The sequence below is a fragment of the Quercus lobata genome, chromosome 8 (assembly GCF_001633185.2).
Source record: "Quercus lobata isolate SW786 chromosome 8, ValleyOak3.0 Primary Assembly, whole genome shotgun sequence".
Lineage (NCBI taxonomy): Eukaryota > Viridiplantae > Streptophyta > Magnoliopsida > Fagales > Fagaceae > Quercus > Quercus lobata.
Genome location: NC_044911.1, coordinates 55,914,465 through 55,941,854, shown reverse-complemented (window position 1 = coordinate 55,941,854; position 27,390 = coordinate 55,914,465). Strand labels below are relative to the sequence as shown.

Below are 27,390 nucleotides of genomic sequence, written 5' to 3'. Positions count from 1 at the left end.
AATGTGGTCCATTGTTAAGTTTGTTTTATTTGGATGGGAAAAGATGTGTACTGCTCAAATACCAATTAACTACCTATCAATTACAAATCAAATTGGAAAAGTGAAAGATTTGTTGGAAGATATGACAACAAGAAAAAAAAATCATGCACATGACTTATTATTATTAGCAAAAGACACGTTCACCTCCACGCTCCACTGGACGACGAAGAATAAAACAATCTTATTAATTATAAGATGGAAGAATGGGAAAACTTAGATACGTATGCAAAAAGTTTAATCGACCGTTGTAATTTGTTTCAACCTCATTAATCAAGTTTTTTGAAAAAAAAAAAATGACTACTTTAAAAAAGTTTGAATACTCATGTAATAATCCTTTATCTTCTTTATTAGATCTCATTGACTTTGTAAAAACTTTAAGGTGGGAATCATCCAAAAATAATCTTTAAGGATTATAATCCGAAAAATTAAGGGCTGCATTTCACATTAAAACCTATTCAAACTTCAAGCTGGAGTTGTTTTTCTAAAGGATTCTCATTTCATATAGTACAACCCATGCTTTTATTGTTATTAAATTAACTACCTTTGAAACGAAGGGCGTACGACAAAAGCTGTGAAAGGTTAGGGAATAGCCTAAACAGGGATAGATAGATATTGGTTAGGCTTTTTTGGATGGTCCTCCCCCTAATAAGAAGGTTTTTGAGGATATCAAATACTTCATTGGTTTTAAAGTAGATGGGAGTTTGCGAATTTGTAAATTTTATAGATTTTTAATAAAATAGAATAAACATAATGATATTCTTTTTTAAGTGTATCAAGAAAGGCGAATTTTTCATATAATTTCACATAAAACATTCCACTCAACTTACTTAGGACATTATATGACAAATGTAAGATATAGGTATGAAATTTTTGTTATCCGTGATGGCGCTATATGGTGTATCTTGTACATGACACACTCACAATGAGTTTATAAAACCCACACATTGTGAATAAGAAATCATATGTATTGGAAATATGGTATACTTTTTCGACATTGAAGGCACTAAAAATCTTAAACTTTGCAAGATAAGGTGGAATTTAAGAGAAAAAACTGATCATGTGCGAAGCCCCAAGTGACTATTGTTGAGTAAGACAAATCCAAATTAATTCATAAGATTTTTAGAAAGCAAAGAATCTTGCATTTTCCAACCCAAATTAACAAATCAAACAACAACATATTTGATTATTTAATTCTCTCTCTCATCACTTGTCTCTCTCTCATCTTTCATCTTTATCTCTTAAGTAACGTAACCACCTCACTAAATCGATCTATTCGATCTATTCTACAGGGGTTTTCTTTCTCATCTTAAAGAATGAAAATGATAGGGACATAAACAAAGATATGCATAATTTGAACCTATCTTATCTGGTTACGGACTTAACTTGGGTCTAGTGCACTTAAGCAACTGGACCCAAATGCTGCCCTCTAGCCCATCCTAAAAGCAGGTACTTTCAATTTCCAAAAATAAAGACAATGAATGAACCAAATCTTCCAAATATCACTTAATAAAAGACAAGTATCATTTTCAGGAGAAAAATCAATTTTTATTTAAACAACGTGAAGTTTCATTTTAGCAACAAGCCAGAGGTAGATGCTATGACAGTTACAATTCCTGCTTTCACAATACTGCCAATTATAATTAAATAGAAACCTGAGGAGCTTGTATGGCCATGTGCATGGGAAAAGACTGAGAAATGGATTAGAAGAAACTGACATTATTCCTGTATGTGATCTGAAATCTCCATTGGCAACAAGAGCTAACAAAATAGCGTGTTTCAGAAAAGGATAAAAAAGATAATGTGATAAGAATGTATCATATTGATTGAGTAATTTCGGCCACCTATCTATTTCGATAGTATGGCCCAAAAGAGAGACAGTTTCTATGATTCGGACCCCGGCACCTCTATTAAGTAAACATCAATTCTTGGACCACTTCAGACTAGGGAAAAAAAAAATTATATGAATTTGGACCACCTAAGATTTTAGCGGGCCATAATCAATATAGGGCATGGTATTTCTCAGTGGTCCCGTAGTTCATTTTTTGGTCTTAAATGGTCCCATAATTAACTGCGTGTTAGACTATTAGTCGCAGAAAACTTTAAACCCAAGTCATGAATCGAGGCCCATGTCAGCCCACTGCCTAGAACACAAAGTTTGTGTACCTGAGATTTTATTTTTTGGTGGGCCAGAATAGAGATCTTGGAAATTTTTGGAAAATGATGGTTTTGGGTTTTTTGAACATTCCCTGAGTTCTCGTTCTAGGCCCATGGAAAAACAATATTCTACCCAACATATTATATGCTACAATAAAGAAAAAAAAATGGAGAATGGTTGACAAATGAGTGAAAGAGAGGAAGGGCAATTTTGTCACTTTCAATTTTTCACAATAATAAGGCGATGGATAACGCTAGGAACACACCCAATTTTACATCCAACCAACGTGTCAAGTTGTAATCGGTGCATAATAAAAATAGAATTGGAGATAAACCTATGTGAAAGTGCTAAGTGTAAAATTGAGTATGTCCATACAATTATTAATAAATTTTAGTTTAAGGACTAGGGTTCAAATATATTTAAAGTTATAATCCATTGAGGTAACTATAACTATCTCTTCCCCACTCTTCTTATGCACCACCACATGCAAAAGAGTACATAGAATTAAATTGTTTGGTAATTAGGAGGTGTATGAGTGTATCATCACGCAAAATAAAGTTGGTAATTTTAGAACAACTTTTTTAGCTAAAGCATTGACACACTTGCTGGTTTCTTGATAGTAATTATGCTTAAGTTCCCAACTCCAAAAAGTTTCTTATAGTTAAGTATAATGTTCTGGATCGATAAGTAAGGAATATGCTAATTATTGAGGACTAAAAAAATCCCTTGGGCATCCATTTCCATAATATGATTCTTAATTCCTAATTCCATTAATAAGCAAAGTAGTAAACAGATTTATTCCTTTGGAACTTAAAACTTTTTTGACTGAGATACTATGGAAAAAATTGGCCTTTTTCCCCTTTCAAAAAAACAATCCAGCATTTCGCCCTCTTTCCCAAATTAATTAGGAAAATGCTTCTCTTTTGAAACTCGATTTTCTTAAAATCAAGTTAAGCCCTATAGTGACGTTTTTAAGGAGCCTATAGTGACGTTTTTAAGAAGCCTATAGTGACGTTTTAAGGACTTATAGTTGCGTTTTGTAATCCAATCTCCATGAAGTCGAGTAATAGGTAAAAAAAAGAAAAAAATTGCATGTAACTTGACTTCATGGAAATCGGATTACAAAATGCCACTATAGGTCCTTAAAACGTCACTATAGACTCCTTAAAACACCACTATAGGGCTCCAATTTTTTTATTTTATTTTATTTTTTTATTTTTTTTTATAACTCGATTTTGAGAAAATTGAGTTTCCAAAGAAGGGCATTTTCCTAATTAGTTTGGAAAAATGGACAAAATGCTAGATTTTTTTTTGAAAGGGGCATTTGCCCATTTTCTCCGAGATACTATTGTGTAAACACAATTAGGATAATAGTTGAACCTTTAGTATTGTTGGAGATTTCACGATACAAGAATGATGCCAAGGATGATGCCAAGGATCTAGGTTCAATGGTTTTAATCCACTTACATGGACGAAACTAAAATTTTAAGAATAGGAGAGGGGGGATAATAGCAAATATAAAAATTGAACCTTTTTCAAAGTAAATATGAAGAGTTTTTTTTTTCTTGGCACCATATATCTTTTTTGAAAATTTTAAATAAATTTTGGGATAAAAATATAATAATTGAAGAAGAAGAACTCCTGTTTCTGCCCCTGATCCCTTAGCAACTAGATAGGAGAAAAGTGAAAAGTGAGAACTTTAATATGGTATTAGAGCATGGTACTAGAGCACGCCCGATCAATGTGGAAATTGTTCCTATTGTTCATACCTCTAGTTCATCTTTTCTTCTTCAGAGAAGACCGAATCTCAAATAGTAGAGGAATTGAACAATAATCCATATTATCTTGCTAGTAATGAAAATTCAGGTGCTGTGTTGGTATCTCAGCCTCTTGTCGATGTTGAGAAATATCCCTCATGGTCTCGATCAATCATCATTGCTCTTACTGTTAAGAGCAAGATTGGTTTCATTGATGTTACCATTCCTATTCCAGATCCAAGTTCTCCTCTCTTCAATGCTTGAATTCATTGCAACACAACTGTACTTTCATGCCTATTCAGTTCATTGGGCAAGAATATACATTCTAGTGTTATGTACAGCAAAACGTTTAGGCAAGTTTGGCTTAACCTCAAGTATCGTTTTGATTAAGGAAATGCAGATCGTTTTGATCAAGGAAATGCAGATCGTTTTGATTAAGGTACTGTGGCATGAATTAGCTAATCAAGATTATCTTTTAACTCTTATGTCCATCTTCCTTAACCAAGTTCTTCCTTAAATAATGGAGTGAAGTAAATCTTTGGATTAGTCCCTTGCTTCTTGAATATATAGTGATGTTTCCAGACTTTCAGAGTAACCTGCCTTTCTTTCCTTTGGTGGCCGGCTAGAGCTTTTCCTAAGCCATTGTACAAAAGTATAACTGTAGTTAGGGTGACTCAAGACCGGCTCAACACATTTATTAGTGTGTTAAGGCGATAATTTAAAGTTAGTCCGAAGTATTAATTTTTTCCAATATCCCAATAATGGTATTCATTGATATTTTTTTTTTTGCAAAATGCCATCAAGTTGATAATATATTTTTTAAGAACTTTACCCTTGATTGAATTGGTTTCTTTGTACTATACCACTATGATCATTCGAAAATTATGCACTATTAACCAAGTTATTGGCATGTTAAATGTCTTTCATACAAATTATGGCCACATTTCTATGAAATTTTTTCATATGTGTAGAGTATTTTAAATATACAAAAAAAAAAATTTAAAAATTTGTAAATTATAAACAGTGTCATTTCTATTAAATACCTCAATTTAGTTTCAAATAGACTCTTTTCATACCTTACTCAAATTCACGGTCGCAAAAATAGGGCTTAGTCTAGGGCCAACTTAATACATTTTTGGTTTAGACGCAAATGTAAAATTTATTTTTACTTAATAATTTTTAAGTGATACATGAATTAGAAAAAAGAATAATGCTAGAGATACAAACTATTTTACAAATTGTTGATGTGGTGAGTGATTAATGGTAAATGAAAAAGTGATATTAATGGTGGGTTTAGATGAAAACCAATAAGAGGTTGACATATTAACATTTTGTAAAAATATTGTAAAATAGTTTGTGGCTATAGCATTACTCTTAGAAAAAATTATCCTACATTTTTACACAATTAATATATTAATTAGACTATTTTCACATTTATAAAAATGTATTTTATAATTTTTAATTATAAAAATATCTAAACAATCAATATCATAATAAATACCATAGTTTAAATGGTCATTGTCTCTTTTGGCAATGTTGGACTTAGTTATTAAATAATGGGTTTTCAATAATGAATTTGTCTTGAAAACTATTAATTATAATCTTAATTTTGAAAAAGAGAAAAATGAAGATTAGAATTTTTGAAAGATTAATAGATTTTACACTCTTAAACATCCTCAAACATAGTAAAATGTGTTAATAAAATATTTAACATTCAAAAAGAGTATAATATTTTTTTAAATTATATATTAAAGTTTTGGGTCTTAATTAAAATTGTTATATCGTAAGAAAGATAGACGACATTAATTATACCAACAAATAGATTTTTTTTTTCTTTAAAAGTGAAGAGACCTTACTTTTTATTATTATTTTTGTGCAATACTATAAGTCAAATAGATAAAATATATTCTAGAGGGGCCTTCTCCAATTTGGGGTCTTAAGCCATTGCCTAAATGGCCTCATGGTTGAGTCGCTCCTGGGGTGACTTTGAGTCTCCAACCATCCTCATCTCTTCTTGCTCTACTAAGGTCCTCAAAATTGAAAACTTGACCTTCTTGTCTGACCAAGAGCTGAGTGCAACTGATTTTTTAATTTTCAGTAACGGGCAACACACACCAACACTATAAACCTTAATTAACCACTTATCCTTCATTGTTGCACGAGTAAGTCTAGAAACACAACTAAATTCGCTATATGTTCAACTGTCAAATTATGATTGGTGCACTTAAATTTTTTTTTCTCCAGCAAGTAATTGTGGTTGTTGTGTTATTTGTAAGTGCTGAAATCTAATCATATAAGTTGACACCCAAAAATGCTTTGAAATTGGCTGTGCGTTTGCACTGCACCCCATCCTTCCAAACCATACCATTTGTGTGTGAGTGGAGCATGCACCTTATACACCCGACTCATACAATAATTTCTCGTGTGTTAACCTCATAAGTCAAACATATGGGATTGTTTGTACCCAAGAAAATCCCATGGACTTGTTAGTTTTGTTGGGTTGCCTTCCACTGTTGTTGGATTTATTCCAAATATCAACTTTTTGTTTGGTAAACACTTGGGGCCTCGTTGTGGGTCAATTATAATATGAATCTATTTGCTAGTTGGGCATCGTGTGGTGCAGAAGTGGGCCTTGATGGTGAGCCTTGGTTGTGACTCGTGTGGAGTCGTGTGCAAAACCGAAACACCTTGGCCTTTTTGGCTTTAAAAAATTTAGCTAAAAAAAAAAAAATCCTCAACAGCCTTAAATTCAAGCTCACTAACAAAATAATACAATGAAACTTGAATACATAAATACTCAAATCCCTTTCCTCTCCCTCCTTTCAAAGTCAAAACATACTAAAAGTTAGAAGTAAACATTTAAAATTTTCCCTTTCTTTCAATTTTCTTATGAAACATAGTGTTATTATGTGATTGAGTTTCTAAAAAGAAGAAGAAGAAAAGAAGTGATTAAGTTCCTAAAATCTGTCCATTCTTATAGGGAAAATATTTCTTTTCAAATTAGTTTGGAGATAAACTTTTCAAACTCTAAATATATGATTTAGTTTATATTTAGTTTGGTTAGAATTGGAAAGATTCTCTTGACAATATGGGCTTTGGCTCAAGTGGCCCTTTTAATTTTTCGATTGTAGCTTTTGCATTGTGCTCATATTCTTGCTAATTAGTGCACTCCTCACTTCTCAATTCTAATCTCATAGGGCTGCAATAAATAATATTTATTTAACTTTAAATGTTATAAATGTTTATTTAAAATATGTTATTTTTGCCTTTTAAAATACAAAGTTACTAAATTAAGTTTTTGTATTTAATTTTAAGAACTCATTTTTAATTGATTATATGACTAATCAACCTTAAGTAAAAGTTTATCAATTATACACACACACACCAACAACTACAACAAGTATGTTAGGACATATGTGAATCATGTTAGGAACATATGTCAATGTAGAATTGGCTAATCCTTTGATAAAATGCCCTTTACTTGTAATTGGGAAGATCTAGGATGTATTTAATACTTTAAGGAACAAGGTTTCAAGTCCAAGTGTTAAAGCCATGCAAATCTATCCAAGAATCAAGTGAAAAAGTGCTGAATTTTAAAACTCAACAGTGAGCTCGACAGATAGCATCTATCGAGGTTTAAAAGGCAGCTTTTACCCGATGCTCGACAGCTGCTCGATAGATACCATATCTATCGAGATTTAAGAAAATCAAATTTTTAGTTCTAATTGCACTTCAATCCGTGTATACAAGTTTAGGTTTTCTTTTCTCACAACACTAAACATATATAAGGATTATTTTAAGAGCCGTCACAGATGATGCAAGTGAGTGTAACTTGATGCAAAGGTTTTTCATTAGCATATTATGATCGGAGACAGTTTGCCCTAGTTCATCCATCTCTTCAAGAAGCTGTTGCGTTTGTACGCCATAGAGTTTTGAAACCAAGGAGTTTTGTGATCTTCATCATGTTGATGAATTGAAGAACTTTGCAGTTAACATCCTTCTTAAGTTGGTGGTTAGTCACGTACTTGGATTCATACATCGATTGATTAGTCATGTATTGGGAGCTCTGCATTAAAAGGAGAGATTCTTACTACAGAACAAATCCAATTGGGTATTGGGGTAAGGGTTCAACTGTAGGTTGGTATAAGGTACTGAGATTCCTTTACTTGTAACCGCTTGTTGTGATAATAGTAAATTCTTGGAAGTGGTGACCTTAAAATCACTCGGTGGGGTTTTTGCCTTGATGGTTTTCACCATTCATAAACAAATCACTGTATCAACTTTATTTTCTGCTGCATATTAACTTAGTTGGTGATTTGTCTATGCTACGATGTGTATTGCATGCTTTTTGAATTAATTAATTAACTTGTGTAATTAATTGGTTAATTCATCACAAGGGGTCAATACATTCTTGGCCTATCAAAGTATTGTCAAAAAAATTATGTAAGCGCGATACATGCATTTGGAAAAGAATCTATTATTTGTATATAATCAATAATTGTTATGTTGCATTTTGAACATTATTATGATTATTTTTATTGTAATTTTTCTGTTGTATTATTTCATTATATTATAAATTTTTAAATGAATTTATTGTTAACTTATGATAATTAAATTATTTTTTGTTATATATATATATATATATTTTTTATATTTCTAGTAACAAATTTATCAATAGATCCCAATAGAGATTTGTTGGGACGTGGCACTAAAAACTCAAGTAAACATTGGGCCTTAGATCGAGACAAGCCTAGAATGTGTCATTTCAAGAAATGGAGCCCAACTATAGAAGCACATACCCCAAAACAAGAGTAAAAGATGAAACTAGAGATCATCAAAAGTACCCCCAAGATCCCGAACTTTGGAAATCGACCAAACAGGGTACACCACCCTCAGTCCAAGCATGGATGGACCACTTGAACCATCCGAGGTAAATGCCCATAAATGAAATACCAAAGGCACCCCACCGAGGTACGCACAATATTCGAGAACATTTGAACTACCAAAGACATCCCACAGAGGTACACATAGCGTCCGAGAAAGCCCTCCAGATTTTCCTGATAAATCCACCGTGGTACTCATAGCGTCCAAGAAAGCCTTTCGGATTTTCCTGATAAATCTACAACGATCCACCTGACACAATAGGTTTTAATGCAATAGATAATTTATTAGAATAAAACAAAAAGCTCCAAAAGTCTTTGTTCATCTTGACCTCAAGAAAAGAAGAGCTTGATGGGACAAAAGGCTACCTAACAAAACTAGGATAGCACCTACTATGGCACATGCTAGAGAAGAAAATAAGGAGAATCAAGCACCAGATAAGGACGAAGAAGAAGGAGGGGGAAGAGTATAAAAAGCAAGAGAATACAAATGAAAGGGGAAGAAATACGCAGAGTGAGAATTATAATAGTGAAAATCACATCAATGAGAGCCTTTTTACATACTTTTATAAGAGTGAGATAGTCTTTGGATTCTTGTTCAAATTTCCCATTGCAGATTAATTTAAGCCGATAATCTAAATTAATTGTGTTCTTAAGCGAGCAATCATGTAAGGGTTAATTTCTTGCTTCCACAAGATTCAATTACTTTTTATGTATTATTTATTTATTTTTTCATATCCAAATTAATATTTTCAAGTAGACATTCAAAATTAAGAATATTTACAAATAAAAGTGCCACCATCTTAAAATATAAAATCATAATATAAAAATATTGAAATAAATTTAAAAGGATAAAAAAATATAATCTAATTGATCAAATGTACTATTGCAACTTCACTTAATACAAGAATCACTCAACAATCTTAGGGTTTGTTTGGAATCCGCTTAATTTGCTGAAACTGAAAACTTTTTGCTGAAAATACTATAGATAAAAGTAAAAGTTAATCGAAATAGTGCAGTAAGACCTATGAATAGTACCAAAAAGTGCAGTAGGACTCATGAATAGTACCAAAAATAAGTTGACAAAAACAATTTTTGCCAAACAGTGTGTGTTTGGATAGAACTTATTTTGCTGAAACTGAAAACTGAAAACTGAAAACACTGTAGCAAAATAATTTTTAAATGTGTGAATAGTGCTGTGGGACCCATTTTTAATGAAAAAATTGATAAAAAATGAAATTTGTGGGTCCGTGAACAGTGCACATGTGCACTGTTCACTACAGAAAGTCAACATTTGCGGGTACTGTTCAATAAACAGTAACCGCAATACTCCAAAAACGCGTGAAAACCAAAAAAAAAAAAAAAGAACAAAAACGCAGGAGTAGAAAACGCAGCCGTGAATAAGTTGGATCCAAACATGCTCTTAATGTTCCTAAATAAAGATGAATTCATATAACTTGATGAACTAATACTAAGTAAAGCAAGATTTATTTAATATAGAGAACCAAATATATAACATGTAACAAAAAGAGATGAATTTTTTTTTGTTCTTTATTTTTTTATTTTATGGTTTTAATTATTTACCTTGAGTAAAGCAATGCATTGCGAGGGAAATTAAAATTTAATTTCGAATTTTAAAGATGCTATTAGATATAGATTGTTTGGTATGTGCTGTGTGAGTGATTGATTTTGACAATCTGCCATTTGTGAGATTTCTTACAAAAATTTTAAATTCTAGTTGTGAGAAATTGATCGTGATTATTTGGAATACTCACATTATTTTTTTAATCAACTTAGGTTTCAATTAGTATGCAATTTTGAGATTCTTTTCAGAGATAATTAAGGGCAAAAATGGCCCATTACCATCAATTTTGGAAATAATTTGCTCAGAAACACTGTTTCCGAACTATATAGCAATCTACCACTTTTTCGGGCCTATAGCAGCGTTTTCCTGAAAAAAAATTTTATAAGTCCCATAACAGGTTCAAGGGGCCCTATAGTGGCGTTTTTAAGCCCTATAGTGACGTTTTTGGGCCCTATAGCGGCGTTTTCCTGCAAAATTTTTTTGTAAGTCCCATAACAGTTTCAAGGGGCCCTATAGTGGCGTTTTTAAGCCCTATAGTGACGTTTTTGGGCCCTATAGCGGCGTTTTCCTGCAAAATTTTTTTTATAAGTCCCCATAACAGGTTCAAGGGGCCCTATAGTGGCGTTTTTTAAGCCCTATAGTGACGTTTTCGGGCCCTATAGCGGCGTTTTCGGAAAAAGTGGTATTTCCCTAATTATTTCCGAAACAGTGCTCTGTTGCTAAATATTTCAAAAATTAATGCTAATGGGCCATTTTTGCCGATAATTAAGAGCGTAGAATAGTATGTTTTTATTCAAATGAAACGAATTATGGGCTCACAATTTTGGGGCTTTATTAAGATGGAGTTCCTAAGCAAGGGCCTAGAGTCGGCCTTGTATAAACTATAAAGTTCTACGGGGTTTTCAAGGTATCAGTGCAATGGCTATTCATTTCACTGTTGCATAATGCATATTCAATACAACAACAATTAAGTTTCTGTACCAACTTTTTTGGGTTTTTCACTGTTGCGTAAAACTCCACAAAGTTATTTACCAAATGATTTTTACTTTTTGCAAGAAAAAAGAATTTCATGTGCTTCTACAATGAAAAATGAACCAACAAGAAACCATATTACAATTATCCAATGATTTAACAAAAAAGCAGGGCGAGTCCTTCCACTGGGTCAATTAAGCAATTGTCTAAGCCTCCAAGTGGAAGGGGGACTCTAAATTTTGGAAAAGAAAGGATAGTAGGGAAAAAAAAAAGTTTCAAATGATTCTAAAAAAATCTGACGCATCCTTTTGACCAAAAAACAAAAATTCTGGTATATTCGGTTAAATATTGATACCCAAAAAACTCTTTGGTCTAAACAAAATCAATTGTCCCAAAAATAACATCATTAACTTCTAGACAAACCAAAATTCAATAAGACAAACGACAAATCCGGTCTAAGAAATTAACCACAAGACAATCACAAATCAAAACAAATAAAAAATCTCAAATCCCTAAAATTATTACCGTTTCTCTATCTTATTCTTGCTCTGCCTCTTTCTCTCCGCTCTTTCTCTTTGCCTCTCTCATTATTCTCTCCACTGGTCCTAAATCCCTTTGTAATTTTGAAAACAAACGCAGGTTTCCTCCGATCCGAATCATCCGATCACATTTGATTTGAAAACTCTGAACTGAGGAGTGAGAACTGAGGTATAGTTTTATTCTCTCTTAGGGTCTATTTTGAGATCCGCTTATTTTGCTGAAACTGAAATTTTTTTACTGAAAGTACTATAAATCGGTAAAAGTTAGCTGAAATAGTATAGTGAGACCCATAAATAGTACCGAAAAGTACAATGGAACTTATGAATAGTAGTAAAAATAAGCTGAATAGTAGTAAAAATAAGCTGAATAGTAAAATAAGCTGACTTTTTAGTGTGGGTTTGGATACCGTTGATTTTGCTAAAAATTGAAAACAATAAAAAAATAATTTTCAGATTATTGTTCACACCAAAAACACTGTTCATTTGCCTATTTGCGCTGTTCATGTCCCATGAATAGTGTAATAGGTGCTGGGGAAAAAAATTTAAAAAAAGGCAAAAACGCGTTTGTGTGAAAACATAGACGCAATCCAAACACTCTCTTAATTTAGAGCTAAATGCACACTTAGTGTCCATTTGGCAAATATTATTTTTGCCAATTTACTTTACTATTTAGTTTATTTTTATTACTATTCATGGGTCTTATTACACTTTTTAGTGCTTGTGGGGCCCAATGATTTATGGGCCAGACCCACTTGCTCGTGGGGAGTCCAAAGGCCCAAGCCGAAAAAGGTAATGGCCCGGAGATGCAGCCGAGGACAGTTTCGTCCTCGGCAGACCCAAAGCTCCATTGAGGGTAGGGGTAAAAAAGAGATAAAGGAATAAATGTGGAAGGAGATTTAAAATATCTTGGGAGAGTTATCCTTACTACCCTTCCCAGATAAGACTCTGCACCTAACAGAGCCGTATTCTCCAGCTTTATCAACCATCCCCAACAATTCCGGGATTAGACTGATGGGACAAATATCAGTCTTGTAAAAGTTGACCCTACACGTGGATGAAGGACAGCGGACGTAAGCTAGTATAAAAGGAAAGGTAAGTGAACCTAGAAAGGGGCTCTGATCTGATCTCCAAAAAGAAACTCCATGGGTGAAGACACCTTAACAACACATGCGCCATCATAAAAAAAACCACCGTTGGGTAACCGGGGTAAGACCTTAATGGTCCTCGGATCAAGTCCGAGGAGCCCAACCCCATAAGATGCGATGCTATAGGGCTTAAATATTCAAACCCGACTCCTTTTTCTACAGGAATTCCTCTAAAATCAAGACCGGAACATCGCCCCGTGACCAACGGCAAGCTTTTCAAGCCCACTCTCTACAAATCATATTGTGAGGGATCTTTCACGTACGAGCCCAACGTCATTATTGGACCCCAAAAGAATCGTGTCCCTACAATTGGCGCCGTCTGTGGGGAGGGCTTGCGCGTTGGCGTGGGTGGCGGTGGAGTCGACTCTCTAGCAAGCAGAGGTTCGTGAGGTTTCCTACGTCTCCGGCAACACACAGCGGTTGCTCCGACATAAACTTCTGCTAGGGGCTATGCCTTGCGGTGCCAACGGCGCGGGCAGCCTAGGGGCTTTTGGCCACAAACCAGCTCTCCCTGCCCTGGTCTAGGGGCTTACATTCGAAGCATAAACGAAAGTAAAAAATAAAAAAAATAAAATAAAATAAAAATTACAAGTTTTGGACAGAACCAAGGCCTTGCATGGTCCTTGGACTCAAGCCTATGGGGAAACCAAGTACAAAAAGAAAAAATCTTACAAGTTTTGGACAGAACCAAGGCCTTGCATGGTCCTCGAACTCAAGTTTATGGGGAAACCAAGTACGAAAAGAAAAAATCACAAGTTTTGGACAGAACCAAGGCCTTGCATGGTCCTCGGACTCAAGCCTATGGGGAAACCAAGTACAAAAAGAAAAAATCACAAGTTTTAGACAGAACCAAGACCTTGCATGGTCCTCGAACTCAAGCCTATGGGGAAACCAAGTACAAAAAGGAAACTTTACAAGTTTTGGACAGAACCAAGGCCTTGCATGGTCCCCGGACTCAAGCCTATGGGGAAACCAAGTACAAAAAGAAAAAATCTTACAAGTTTTGGACAGAACCAAGACCTTGCATGGTCCTCGGACTCAAGCCTATGGGGAAACCAAGTACAAAAAGAAAAAATCACAAGTTTTGGATAGAACCAAGGCCTTGCATGGTCCTCGGACTCAAGCCTATGGGGAAACCAAGTACAAAAAATAAAAATTACGAGTGTTGGACAGAACCAAGGCCTTGCATGGTCCTCAGACTCAAGCCTATGGGGAAACCAAGTACAAAAAAAAAAAATTACGAGTGTTGGACAGAACCAAGGCCTTGCATGGTCCTCGGACTCAAGCCTATGGGGAAACCAAGTACAAAAAAATAAAAATTACGAGTGTTGGACAGAACCAAAGCCTTGCATGGTCCTCGGACTCAAGCCTATGGGGAAACTAAGTACAAAAAATAAAAATTACGAGTGTTGGACAGAATCAAGGTTTTGCATGGTCCTCGGACTCAAGCCTATGGGGAAACCAACTGCTCGGATAGGGAAAGTCCTCGGCTCAAATACTGTAAAATGTTAAGGCCAATAAGAGTGTTAGGATGATGGCGGGACGCTCCGCTATTCGGTAGCCTAAGGGGGTTGTTCATTTTTGCGGGTGATATGTCTTCGAATAATTACTTCCTACACCACATAGAACATCCAATTCTAATCTCGGCTCTGTTTCGGGCAAGTATCGCTATTTACAGGTACGCATTGCTATGTCAAACAATTCTATTAAAGTTATGGTTACATCTTTTTATCAGCAAGTATTATGACTTTAGTTATCATTGATTCAAATGATATATTATTGTGTCTAGCAGCGCTTGCAAATTTGTAAAAACATAGACAGAACATGCGAAGTAAAATAACAACAACTTTTATTAATATAAAAATTATTACAACGTACAAAGTGGGGCTCAAACAAGCCTATACAAAAGGTGAGCTACCGAAACAACACTAACATCCACAGTACAGATAAGTAAACAGTCAGGTGTCTTTTAAACTCGTCTTCAAAGTCTCTCCAATCTCTGCCTCAGTATTGCTCATATCGAAAGAAGAACATTTTTTGGAAAAAGATGAAGGAGAAGGAAGAAGAATTTGAAGGAGAAGGAAGAAGAGGATGGAGGAGAAGGAAGAAGAGGATGGAGGAGATGAATGAGGAAGATGGAGGACATGAGTAAAGAAGGAGGAGAACAAGAGAGAAGAGATAAAAAGAAAGAAAAATGAGCAAAAGAGGGAGAAGTGAAAGCACCAGGAGGGAGCTGGTGCTGGGAAGACTAAGAAAGGGAGGCGGAGGGGGCCACCAGTGAACGAAGAGAGGAAGAAGCAGAGACACTTAGTCCCTGCCTCGTTCCTGACTCCTAACACACTGGGGCCATATTAGGTATGCTCGTAAGAGAGCGGTTGGTTACGATGATGGGAATTCTCGACTCAGTCACGTCGAAAGTTTGACGTGATGAGCCCCTGCTTTGGATTTTGGCTGAAAGGAAGGGGGGACAAATCTTAAGTCTCCGCCATCCTTGCCCTGACCGAGCCATTTCGAGCTTCGTTAAGACAGGGCGTTTCTGGGAAGGGAATGGTTTTTTCATTGCTTACTGCTATGGCGAGTGTATTTCAGGTTAAGGAATAACCGGAGAGTAAAAGTAAACTCCGGAAGGAATCTAAGGGTTTTCAAATCTTGGAGGGATTAAAGGGATTCATCTGTGGGAGAAACGATTCTTGTTTCTCCTCTTTATATAGGAGACGAAGAGGAGAATACTTAATGTGTTCAGATCCCCGAGGAAATCTGCAGACAAGAATACACCCGTTTCGTTCCCCCACGCCATCAATAACCGTCAAATCTGGGAGGTCTCGTGAAGGGAAGATATTAAAGACGCGCTTCGGATAACCAAACGGCATAAGCACATCATGAAGAAATTAAGAGGAGCATCTTGTAGACCGGTACACTTCTTGGGCAGGTGAAGAGTCGCTAGCGTCAGTCAAATGCTGAATTAAGTGAGTTACAATAAAGGCCTGGTATTACCAAAACCCCCCATTCCAACCAGGATGTTGGACAGCAGGGTTTTGAGGGGCTATTGTGGGGCCCAATGATTTATGGGCCAGGCCCACTTGCTCGTGGGGAGTCCAAAGGCCCAAGCCGAAAAAGGTAATGGCCCGGAGATGCAGCCGAGGACAGTTTCGTCCTCGGTAGACCCAAAGCTCCATTGAGGGTAGGGGTAAAAAAGAGATAAAAGAATAAATGTGGAAGGAGATTTAAAATATCTTGGGAGAGTTATCCTTACTACCCTTCCCAGATAAGACTCTGCACCTAACAGAGCCGTATTCTCCAGCTTTATCAACCATCCCCAACAATTCCGGGATTAGACTGATGGGACAAATATCAGTCTTATAAAGGTTGACCCTACACGTGGACGAAGGATAGCGGACGTAAGCTAGTATAAAAGGAAAGGTAAGTGAACCTAGAAAGGGGCTCTGATCTGATCTCCAAAAAGAAACTTCATGGGTGAAGACACCTTAACAACACATGTGCCATCATAAAAAAAACCACCGTTGGGTAACCGGGGTAAGACCTTAATGGTCCTCGGATCAAGTCCGAGGAGCCCAACCCCATAAGATGCGATGCTATAGGGCTTAAATATTCAAACCTGACTCCTTTTTCTACAGGAATACCTCTAAAATCAAGACCGGAACATCGCCCCGTGATTAACGGCAAGCTTTTCAAGCCCACTCTCTACAAATCATATTGTGAGGGATCTTTCACGTACGAGCCCAACGTCATTATTGGGCCCCAAAAGAATCGTGTCCCTACAGTGCTATTCATGGATCCCACTGTACTATTTCAGCTAATTTTTACATTTATTTAGAGTATTTTTAGCAAAAAGTTTTCAGTTTCAATAAAATAAACGGATCTCAAACAAATCCTTATTTGATTCTCTGGTGATTCTCTGGCATTATGTAGATGTGTTTTTTGTTGAATTAGAGCATATCTAACACTCTTCAAATTTTTGCACTGTTTGAAAAGTGAACAGTTACATTTACCTTTTACCTACTTACTTCTTCAAATATACTTTCTAATAGACTTTTTATCTTTTCTCTATCTCATTTAAATATTATTTTTTCGTTCATTCTGTATTCTTTTTTTAATCTTTTTTTATTTATTCCCAACTATATTTTCTAACTCTCAATGGGTAAAAATTTTAAAATTGTGGTTGGTCTTTTTTTTTTCAATAGATCTCTTGAAGCACTTGAAATAACAAATAATATAGTCATGAGTTGTTAGTTTTTATTTATTTATTATTATTCACTACTTTATCATAAGTTTTTTTTTTTTTTTTCTAAAATGAAAAAAAGTACATGTAGTAAGTTGTTATTGGTTTTAATTTGAATCACAACTTAAATTAATTTTTTGCTTATTCATAACAGTCAATAACAATCTACTATTTAAAGTTTTTATAAAAATATTATGGAGATAATATTTTTCAAAAAATATATATCTGATCATAAAATTTTTGTAACCCGATTTTCCGCCACACACGTACAGACCACTTTTTACAACCCATTGTTCCACACACAGTCCCCTATAACTACAAACCAATTCTCCACCACATACCAAAAGTTAAAGAATAAAAAAATATCTCATCTCAAACTCAAAGTCAAAGACTCAGACAGAGAGAGGATTTCAGCAAAAAAAAAAAAAAAAAAACCACACACGTACAGACCACTTTTTACAACCCGTTGTTTCCACCACACACACAATCCACTATAACTACAAACCAATTCTCCACCACATACCAAAAGTTAAGAATAAAAAATATCTCATCTCAAACTTAAACTCAAAGTCAAAGACTCAAACAGAGAGAGGATTTCAGCAAATAATAATAATAATAATAATAATAAAATAAAATAAAATAAAAAGAGAGAGAGGAAGACCAGGCGAGGAAGATGATCATGGAGATCGGGTGCCAGAGGAGGCTGAGGAAGAGGATGAGGAGCGTGATGAGCGAATAGTTCATGCAGTATAGATGGGTCTTTCTCCACAACCGATTTGCTCCGCCTCCACAGCCGCTTGTCCTCCTCCCTACCGCCGACAAAATGCGGTTTTTTGCTTTTATTGTTCGAATTTCATCAGGCTTATGAGAAAGATTGTTTTTGTGTTTCAAATCTTTCGATTGGGTTTTGTGTTTTTGTTTTAGTTTGTAACCGTTGAGATAGAGAAGCAAGAGAGAATGTGAAGAACGAAAGAGAAAAGGGATGAGAGAGAAAGAATTATTATTTTATTCAACCCGTGATTATTTTAAGAGTGAAATATGTTTGGAGTTGATACAGCAATTGCTACAGTGCTCTTCAGTTCAAGAGAGTTACTGTAGCAAATCTATAAAAAAAAAAAAAAAAGAAAGAAAAAAGATGGAGAGACTGTTGGAACTTGATTTTTCTGTGTTTGCTTTCCTAATAAGGCTTTAGAGACACTATTGGAAATGCCACTGGGCCTTTTTCTACTTGAGTTATGACCGGTCGTTAGGCCTTGAGGTGTTTTTTATTTTATTTTATTTATTTTTAAGCCTGCGTATATATTTTTTGTTATAGGTGTAATGATAGAATCTTTTTTGTTTTTTTTGTGGGCGGGGTCTTATTAATATGACTTGTGTGGCTTTCTTGGCTGGGTTTGTACTTCTGTTTTGGCTGGGCTCGGATTTAAAAAAAAAAAAAAAATTTAATCTTGCGTTTTTATATATATATATATATATATCTATATCTATATTTATATTTTATTATTGATAATATAATGATTAAGTCTTTGTTTATGAAGGTTAAGATTACTAAAAACTTGTTATTATTCGTTGAAACTACAACAATACTTTTTATATAAATCGGATTCTATTGCTCATTTACTCTACACTTGAAAATTATTTTTTATTTCAGTTTTTATAAATATATTGTTTGATTAGAAATGTTTATTAGAAATTATGCATCTGGATATGAAAAACCTAAAAAAATAAAATAAAATAATTGAGTCTAAAAAAGGATCAATAGATAAATTTGTTATTAGTAATAAAAAAATATAATACAAAATTTAGATGAAAATGTCACAAATAAGCAAGAAATTCACCAAAAAGAATTAGAAGACAATGAAATGATACAATTGCAAGATAATAACGATGTTTAATTTTGCAATACAAAAAAATCTTGATAATGAACTTCAAAAGAATTCAGAAGAAAATGAAAATAATAATGAAAATGTCACAAATAAACAAGTTTACCATAATAATGTTCCACTAGAAGAAAATGAAAATAATAATGACATATTGAATTATATTATATTTATGATTCAGGTAATTGGAAAAATATTGACACAAAATTAAGAGATTTATTAGTAGAGAGATGTCCAATTAGAGACAATGATATAATTGACACTAGACATTTTTTTACTATTCATTAAACGAATATTATCAAATGGGGAGAAGCATGATAGAAAATGGTTAGTGTATTCAAAAGATACGGACAAAGTATTTTGTTTTTGTTGCAAGTTGTTTGAGTCTAAACGTACTGGCCAACCATGTTCTTGGAAAAATATTAGTTCTAAAATTAGAATCCATGAAACAACTAGAGAGTATAATACTGACATGAACACTAGGCTAGATTTGAAAAGGAGATTGTCAAAAAATAAAACATTAGATAAAAATATCGAAGAACAGATTAACAAAGAGAAAGATCATTGGAAAAAGGTTTTATTAAGAATTATTGCTGTAGTAAAGAATTTTGGTAAAAATAATTTGGCATTTCAAGGAAAAAATGAAAAAAATTGTGAAGAAAATAATAGAAATTTTTTAAGTTAATTGAAATGATTGCAGAATTTGATCCAGTTATGCAAGAACATATTAGACGTATTTAAAACGGTGGAATCCATAATCATTATCTTGGACATAAAGTACAAAATGAATTGATACAACTGTTAGCAAATGAGATTAAATGTAAAATTATCAAAAAGATCAAAGAAGCAAGATATTTTTCAATTAAACTTGATTGTACACTAGATGCAAGTCATCAAGAACAAATGTCTCTCATATTACGATGTGTTGATATTTCAACGAGTCCAGTAAAAATAGTAGAACATTTTGTTGAATTTGTAAAAGTAGATGACACTACTTGAAAAAGTCTTTTTGATGAAATTATAAATGTAATAAATATTCTTGAGCTTGATGTTAATGATATATGTGGACAAGGATATGATAATGGGTCTAATATGAAAGGAAAAATATGATGGGGTAGAAAAAAGACTTCTTGATATAAATCCTAAAGCACTTTACACTCCATGTAGTTGTCATAGTCTTAACCTTGTGCTATGTGATATGACCAATTCTTGTCCAAAAGCTATGTCATTTTTTGGAGTTATACGGCGCATATATACATTGTTTTCTTCTTCCACTCCACAAAAAGATGGAAAATTTTACAAGATAATGTGTCCGGTTTTACTCTTAAGTCATTATCACAAACAAGCTGGGAAAGTCGCATTGAAAGTGTAAAAGCAATAAAATTACAAGCTCCACAAATAAGAGATGCTTTGTTATAATTAGCACAAACAAGTGATGATCCTAAAATAAAAAGTAAAGCTAATTATTTAGCAACATATGAAATTGAAAGTTTTGATTTCTTATTAGGTATGACTATTTGGTATGACATATTACTATCAACTTTGTTAGTAAAAATTTACAATCAAGAGACATGCACATTGATGTTGCTATAGATCAATTAAAAGGTCTCATTTCTTATTTTAAAGTATAAAGAAAATGGATTTACATCTGTAATTAATTCATTTAAAAAAATTGCATTGGAAATGGAAATAGAATCTGTATTTCATGAGAAACGTATAATTCATAGAAAAAAACAATTTGATGAAAATGTTCATAATAAGATAACATGTTTTGCTGAAGAATCTTTAAGATTTGGTTATTTCTTATATATAGTAGATAAAGTAATTAGTTCAATTGAGAATAGGTTTGAACAATTTCAAATATTTGAAGATATTTTTGGTTTTCTATTTAACTTCACAAAATTGAAATTACTAGATGATGATAGTTTGCAAAAAATACTATCTTAAACTTGAATCTTTTCTCAAACATGATGTATATTAAAATATTGATGGTTTAGCTTTATTTTTAGAGTTAAACATTTTAAAAGTAATTTTACAAATAAAAGATTATACTCCAATTGACATACTAATGGTTCGTTTGGATACAACTTATTTTTGCTGAAAACTGAAAATATTGTAGTAAAATAATTTTTAAATGTGTGAATAGTGCTGTAAGACCTATTTTTAATGAAAAAGTGGCTGAAAAGTGAAATTTGTGAGACCCGTGAACAGTGCATAGGTGCATTGTTCATAAGAGAATAGTCAAAAGTTGCGGCTGAAAAAAAAAAAAAACAAAAAAAAAAAAGAGAGAAAATGCGCAAGGATGAAATGCAGATGACATAAGTCAAATCCAAACAGATACTAAATTATATAAAAATGTTAGATTCATTTCCAAATACATATATTATTTATAGGATTTTACTAATAATACCTGTTACTCACTTAATTCAAATTAATTAGTTTGACGATTACACTGTCCAATGAATTGAAGGGACTACCACAATTGAGACAGAACTCCTAACATCACATGTGGGCAGTGACATTTGAAGTTAAGGCAACTTTGGTTGTGTCTACCTTATCGACAAAAGTATGTCACATTAACGAAAAACAAGAGATTGATATATACCCTCAATCTTCAATGGATCCCACATTGATACCATTGTTCAAAATCGACGCAATCCTACAACCATGACCATAACGCATTATTGTCCAATCAGGTAATCACCAAAGTTACCATCAAACCAAGCATCTAGTACAAAATCGTGTCGCAGATCTTTTTTTGGAAAAAACCTCGAAACCCTACTTTACTTATTTTTTGGCGTTTAGTTGAAACACCAAAAAATTCGAGCAAGTTCTTTTAAAGTAAGTTGGCTCATTAAGAAGGAACTGACACCCCCAACACATAGAAAAAATTATTTCAAACAGTAGTACTTGTTTGGTTTAATTTGTTACATACTCTGAACAATGGCAAAGCTACATTCATGATCGTAACCGTAGTCCTTGTCCTCATCATCATCCTCAACATCATGACCATCGTCATCGTCGACCTCGAATACAGGATCCAATACAGAGACTGGACTGCACTGTTCCTTATCTTCCTCCTCTTCAACTTCTTGGAATTTTATAGGCCGATTTTCCAAATTATGCAATTATATTTTTAGATTAAAGCCACAAAAAAATTTATGAACTGATTACTAGAAAATCATTTTATTGATTATTGACTGAAGCACGTGATTAAACACCCATACTAAATTGAGCTCATTGATCTCTTATGTTAAGCAAATTAGTGTATAACCTATGTATATGTATTGTACAATTATATACATACATGAGTTCAAATTATATCTAGTATAAGAGTTATACAATTTTTTAATCACAAATAAGTTTTACTTTCTCTTTCTTTTTATTTTTAATTTTTCAATATATGCATGAGTTTACTTTTTTTTTTTTTAATTCAGTTTTTGATAATTTATTTATATTAGATGATTCGTCTTTTGCATAATATTAATTTATCTAGAACAAAATTAAAAAAAAAAAAACTTAAATATGACATGTGGCACAAAAATAAACAATAATTAAAATTTAATTTAGAATCTAATTGAATTTTTTCTTAACTTTGACTTTAATTATATATATAGATTTAACTGATAATGAATAACCTAGCCGGACGTGACCCACAGCACCAAATCCGTTGTATTTCCGTTGTATTTGAAGAGTGCTGTCTAAGATACCATGTAATGTTTAAACCGCTCTCATGTCCTTTCCTTTTGTTATTATCATGTAAATTGCTCTCCATGTTGCACTTAAAATAGCCATATTAAACCAAGACTTTCTTCTTTTTTTTGGGTTCAATTTTCATGTCACCTGATTTTGCATCTTTTTCATGATGATACAGTGAGATTAGAATTCAGTAGATTGCCTTTTCAACCTGCTTCTATGTAATTCTTCCACCAGGCACTATGAGCAATTTCAGACATTAGAAAGTGAACACGTGACCGCGTTGCTCAAACTGTACTTTCAAAGCACAAAGAGTACAAAGTGCCAAAGACATATATTGAAAACAACTCTCATGTAAATTCAAAGGCAAGTGTATAGAGGGAAACATGGGGAATCAAACAGGCCTCATCTACAATTTTATGCTCCTTTTAATAACTCTCTAAGGTAATTAAGAGAGCCAAAGAAACATTCATACACAAGCATAAGCACTCATCCATTATGCTTCTAAAGATATCAAATCCTTCTTCCAATGTCATTCACCTGGAGATTGGAGAACCATGAAGAAGGAATCAAATAGTTAAGCCTCTTTATTAATCAAACATGGGGGTTGCTCTTGAATGGCCCAAGAGCTTACGCAGCACCTGCACTCATCACGAATCGGTGGTAGAGAGCTGCAATGGTTGCGCCAATGAATGGCCCAACCCAAAAGATCCACTGGAAAAGAAAATAACAAGTAGATAAGATACACCATTTTTTGGGGGGTGGGGGGGTATGAATATTTAATATGAAACGATGCATATATACATATAACTGATCATAATTATAGCATGCGGAAGATCCATAGTCAACTCTAAAATTTTAGAACTTCTCATGATCGTCATTGTTGTATATATACTGTGCATATAAGTAAATGATACAACAACAAAACAACTTTAGCAATAATGCAAATAATCAGTAGTCTAAGGAAAGTGTACTAACATGGTCATCCCAGGCCTCGGCCTTGTTGTAGATAACAGCAGCACCAAAACTCCTAGCGGGGTTGATGCCAGTGCCAGTGATTGGGATGGTGGCCAAGTGAACCATGAACACCGCAAATCCAATGGAAAGTGGTGCCAAAACCTTCAATTCGTTACAATACATAATCTGTCAATAAAACAATATTGATAGTATAACTATAATCCATAATCATTTGTGGCTAAGAAATAGTCCAAGGCTGAGGGCACAAACAATAATCTACAATTGCCGTGAAACAAAATAGGGCAATTCTTAGGTTGTTCATAGGAGGTGTCCCCACGGATTCCAAAAACCTTAAACTCAGTACATGTACACACATGCACTTTTAGGTTTTAACCCCCCAAAGAGTCTCAAGTACAAAGCAGTAAATTAAACTAATTTTTTTTCTTTGAAAAGGATAAAACAGATCTTTTATTTTAATAGATTAAACATAATTTGATCATTTTATTTAATTGCTCTTTACCATTGACTTAAAATAAGATATCGAACTTCTTTTTTTTTTTTTTTTTTTTTTTTTTTTTTGGTTGATAATTGTTATGTTATGTGCAATAGGCCGTGTGTAATATATATTTCCAATTTTTTTACCATGCAAAAAACTCTATAGTTTATACTTTATAGCGAACTGAATCTCAAACTGGAGGAATGTTAAGGTACATGCCGGAGCAATGGAATTTTTAGCTTCCCTCTTGGGATCAGTGGCAGAGAAGACGGTGTATACAAGCACAAAGGTCCCTATGATCTCGGCGCCCAATCCAGCGCCTTTGCTGTACCCATGAGAGACCATGTTGGCACCACCACCATTCCTATCGTAATAACCCATCTGAAAGGCCTGGACGATCCCAGCACCAACGATGGCACCCAAGCACTGAACCACCATGTACATCACGGCTCGGATAAGCGACACCTTACGAGCCAATAGGCTCCCGAATGTCACTGCTGGGTTAATGTGACCATCTACGCACAAAACCAACTTTTAAAGTTAGCTAATAGCTAAGCCTAAAATCCACGTAAGAAAACAAAGATAGAAAAACCCACCTGAAATATTTAATCAAAAACAAATTAATTATCTGAAGCTTAATGCAAACTAAATTGTAATGTTTAACTTTAAAAGCAAAGGAAGCAAAACTTAACAAAAGTGGGAAAATACGTAAGAAAGAAAGAGAGAAATGAAAACCCACGTACATGAAATATCACCAATGCAGTAAGCAAGAATGAAAATCATGCCACCAAAGGCCCAAGCAATCCCAAGATGGTCAAGACCACCACAGGCGTCTCTAACATGGCTCTTGTAGCCAATCACAGTCAGCACCGTGACATATAGAAACAGCAAAGTAGCCATAAACTCAGCTATCAAAGCCCTGTAAAAGGACCACTGGGATAGCTCCACAACATGGAAAATCGGTACTGGAGCTGGGTCGTGGTAGTCTTTGGCTGAAACTTCCCTGGCCATATGAAAGACTAAGAGATAAATGCAAAAGTCTGAAGCTTTGGTGAGTGAGTGAGAGAGAGATTTTGGCTTTGGTGTAGAAATGTGAGGCAGTGCAGAGGTTATATAATGGAAGAGGAATAGAAGGGAGCGTAAAAAGGACTAGGATTTTTTGGTTTAAAAGTTTAAACAGAAAGGATTAGCATTTGATTACAGCAAATTGAGAACTGAAATCAGCTACTAATTCTTTGGTTTCTTTCGCTTCCACCGACCCCACATTTCCTTGTTTCTTTGGCTCTGTTTGGGAGTTCATAAGGGAATGTAATGGAATGATCATTAGGGAATGGAAAGAAATGGAAAGGAATAAAATGGAATAAAATGTATTTAAGTAAGGGAAAAGAATAGAAAATAATGGAATGAAATGGAATTAAGTAACCTTGAATGAATGTTTTAAAATAAAGGAATGGAAAAGAATGAAAATGATTGGAATGTAAGTAATCTTGTTTGGGAGTAATATGGAGGGAATTAAATAGAATCATTTTATGACAATATTACTATTAGACCCCTATTTTAAAATTAAGGGTTGAATATATATGGGTATTTTGGGAGTTTTAGTAAAAAAATCATTAAATCTAATTTCATTCCCTCCCATTCCTCCTAATTTTTGGGGGGGTGGGGGGAATGAAAATTTGAGGTTTTAAAGGAATAGAGAGGAATGAGTATTTTCTCCTACCCATTCCATTCCCTCACATTTAAACTCCCAAACAAGGGAATGCGTTTTTCATTCCCTCCATTAAAACTCCCAAACAAGGGAATGAAAGAATATTCTAAAATTATTCTTTTCATTCATTTCCATTCCATTTTATTCCCTCTTCCCAAACGAGGCCTTAGAGAAACTTTCTCTGCATTTTCTGGCAAGTCTTGTGCAGCACTTACTATACGGCTCTGACCATTTTTGTTTTATTGTTTATATGAAGAAAATATATTCTTCCATTGCTTTTGGAATTATGCTTATTAAGAATTAAAATTATATGTTCTTTTATATAAAAGGTTTTAATTTTGATCACTTAAAAAATAGAAATAAGGGTTTTAAATGAACCAAAAGTTTAGCCCCCCCCCCCCCCCCCAAAAAAAACCTTATTTATGTTAGGTTATGTGAGTTGTTCAAGTTGTAGACCGAACTCTTCTCATTGGAGAAGTTGATGAAACGCTAGCAGCAACGGTGGCGGCCAAAGAAGATAATAATGGGAATGAAATTGAAGCAGATGAAGAAATTTAGGGTATTGTGAATTTTTTGGAACTACATTTGATAGAAAAATGTTTTTGATTATTCTAGGATCTGAACAGGTTAGAGGTTGACTTAGTGGAATCAAAGTTGAGGTACTCAACATTTCTAATTTGAATTTACCCAAGTAAAATTGCACATGACAATTATCTCATAAAATTGTTGAAGATATCCCAAGCGAAATATGTTAGAAATCAACACTAAGGGTGTGTTTGTTTAGAAGTGAAATAGGGTAGACGGAAAACTTTGGAAAGAAAATGAGAAGGAAAACTTTTTTTGTAGGTGTTTGGTTGGAGGGAGCGAAGGGAAAAAAATTGGTGGGGCCCGGGTGTTTTCTTTCCGGGCCCACCAAAATGTTTTCTCTCCAAAATGGAGAGAAAACTGCGTGGGAGGAATTTAATAGGTAAATGACGAAAATGCCCATGTGCAAGTTCATATAGGCTTGTCCAATCCGATGTTTTTGTTGTTGTTGTTGTTGTTTTTTTTTTTTTTTTGGGGTTTGGATGTTGCCTCTTACTTTTTTTTTCTTTTGATTTCCTGGGCAACTTTGTCGAGTTGCTTTTTTTTTTTTTTTTTTTTTTTTTTTTTTTTTTTTTTTTTTTTTTTTTTTTTTTTAGACATTGATTTTTTCTAAATATGATTTTTGTTCCTAATAAATTTGGGTGATTACTTTTTTTTTTTATGTCACTTTTTTTGTTTTAATAGGGCATCATTTTATAACAAGGGTATATTAATAAATTTATACAAATACTGTGGGGCCCAACAATTCGTGGACCA

The 27,390-nt window shown here is 33.9% G+C and overlaps 1 protein-coding gene and 1 long non-coding RNA gene across 2 annotated transcripts; both read right to left on the bottom strand.

The window, feature by feature from the left end:
* Window positions 1-8,629: 8,629 nt before the first annotated feature.
* On the bottom strand, window positions 8,630-18,264 carry LOC115957680. Its single transcript, XR_004084392.1, has 2 exons — window positions 17,974-18,264; window positions 8,630-9,084 (listed from the first exon to the last, which is right to left on the bottom strand). It is a non-coding gene; the product is annotated as an uncharacterized LOC115957680 (long non-coding RNA).
* Window positions 18,265-23,217: 4,953 nt separating this feature from the next.
* On the bottom strand, window positions 23,218-25,409 carry LOC115957679 (probable aquaporin PIP2-5). The gene is made up of 4 exons (XM_031075986.1): window positions 25,085-25,409; window positions 24,561-24,856; window positions 23,867-24,007; window positions 23,218-23,602 (listed from the first exon to the last, which is right to left on the bottom strand). The coding sequence occupies exons 1-4, from the start codon at window positions 25,350-25,352 to the stop codon at window positions 23,519-23,521; spliced, it is 789 nt and encodes a 262-aa protein (XP_030931846.1). The 5' UTR covers window positions 25,353-25,409; the 3' UTR covers window positions 23,218-23,518.
* Between the last annotated feature and the right edge of the window lie 1,981 nt (window positions 25,410-27,390).

Bases quoted from the DNA above. Each gene is read 5' to 3' on its own strand.
- LOC115957679 (XM_031075986.1), bottom strand. From the start codon at position 25,352: ATGGCCAGGGAAGTTTCAGCCAAAGACTACCACGACCCAGCTCCAGTA. The intron at 24,008-24,560 runs GCATGTACCTTA...AACGAATTGAAG, and splicing joins CTAAAAATTCCATTGCTCCG to GTTTTGGCACCACTTTCCAT. The intron at 23,603-23,866 runs GTTAGTACACTT...TTTCTTTTCCAG, and splicing joins CCGAGGCCTGGGATGACCAT to TGGATCTTTTGGGTTGGGCC.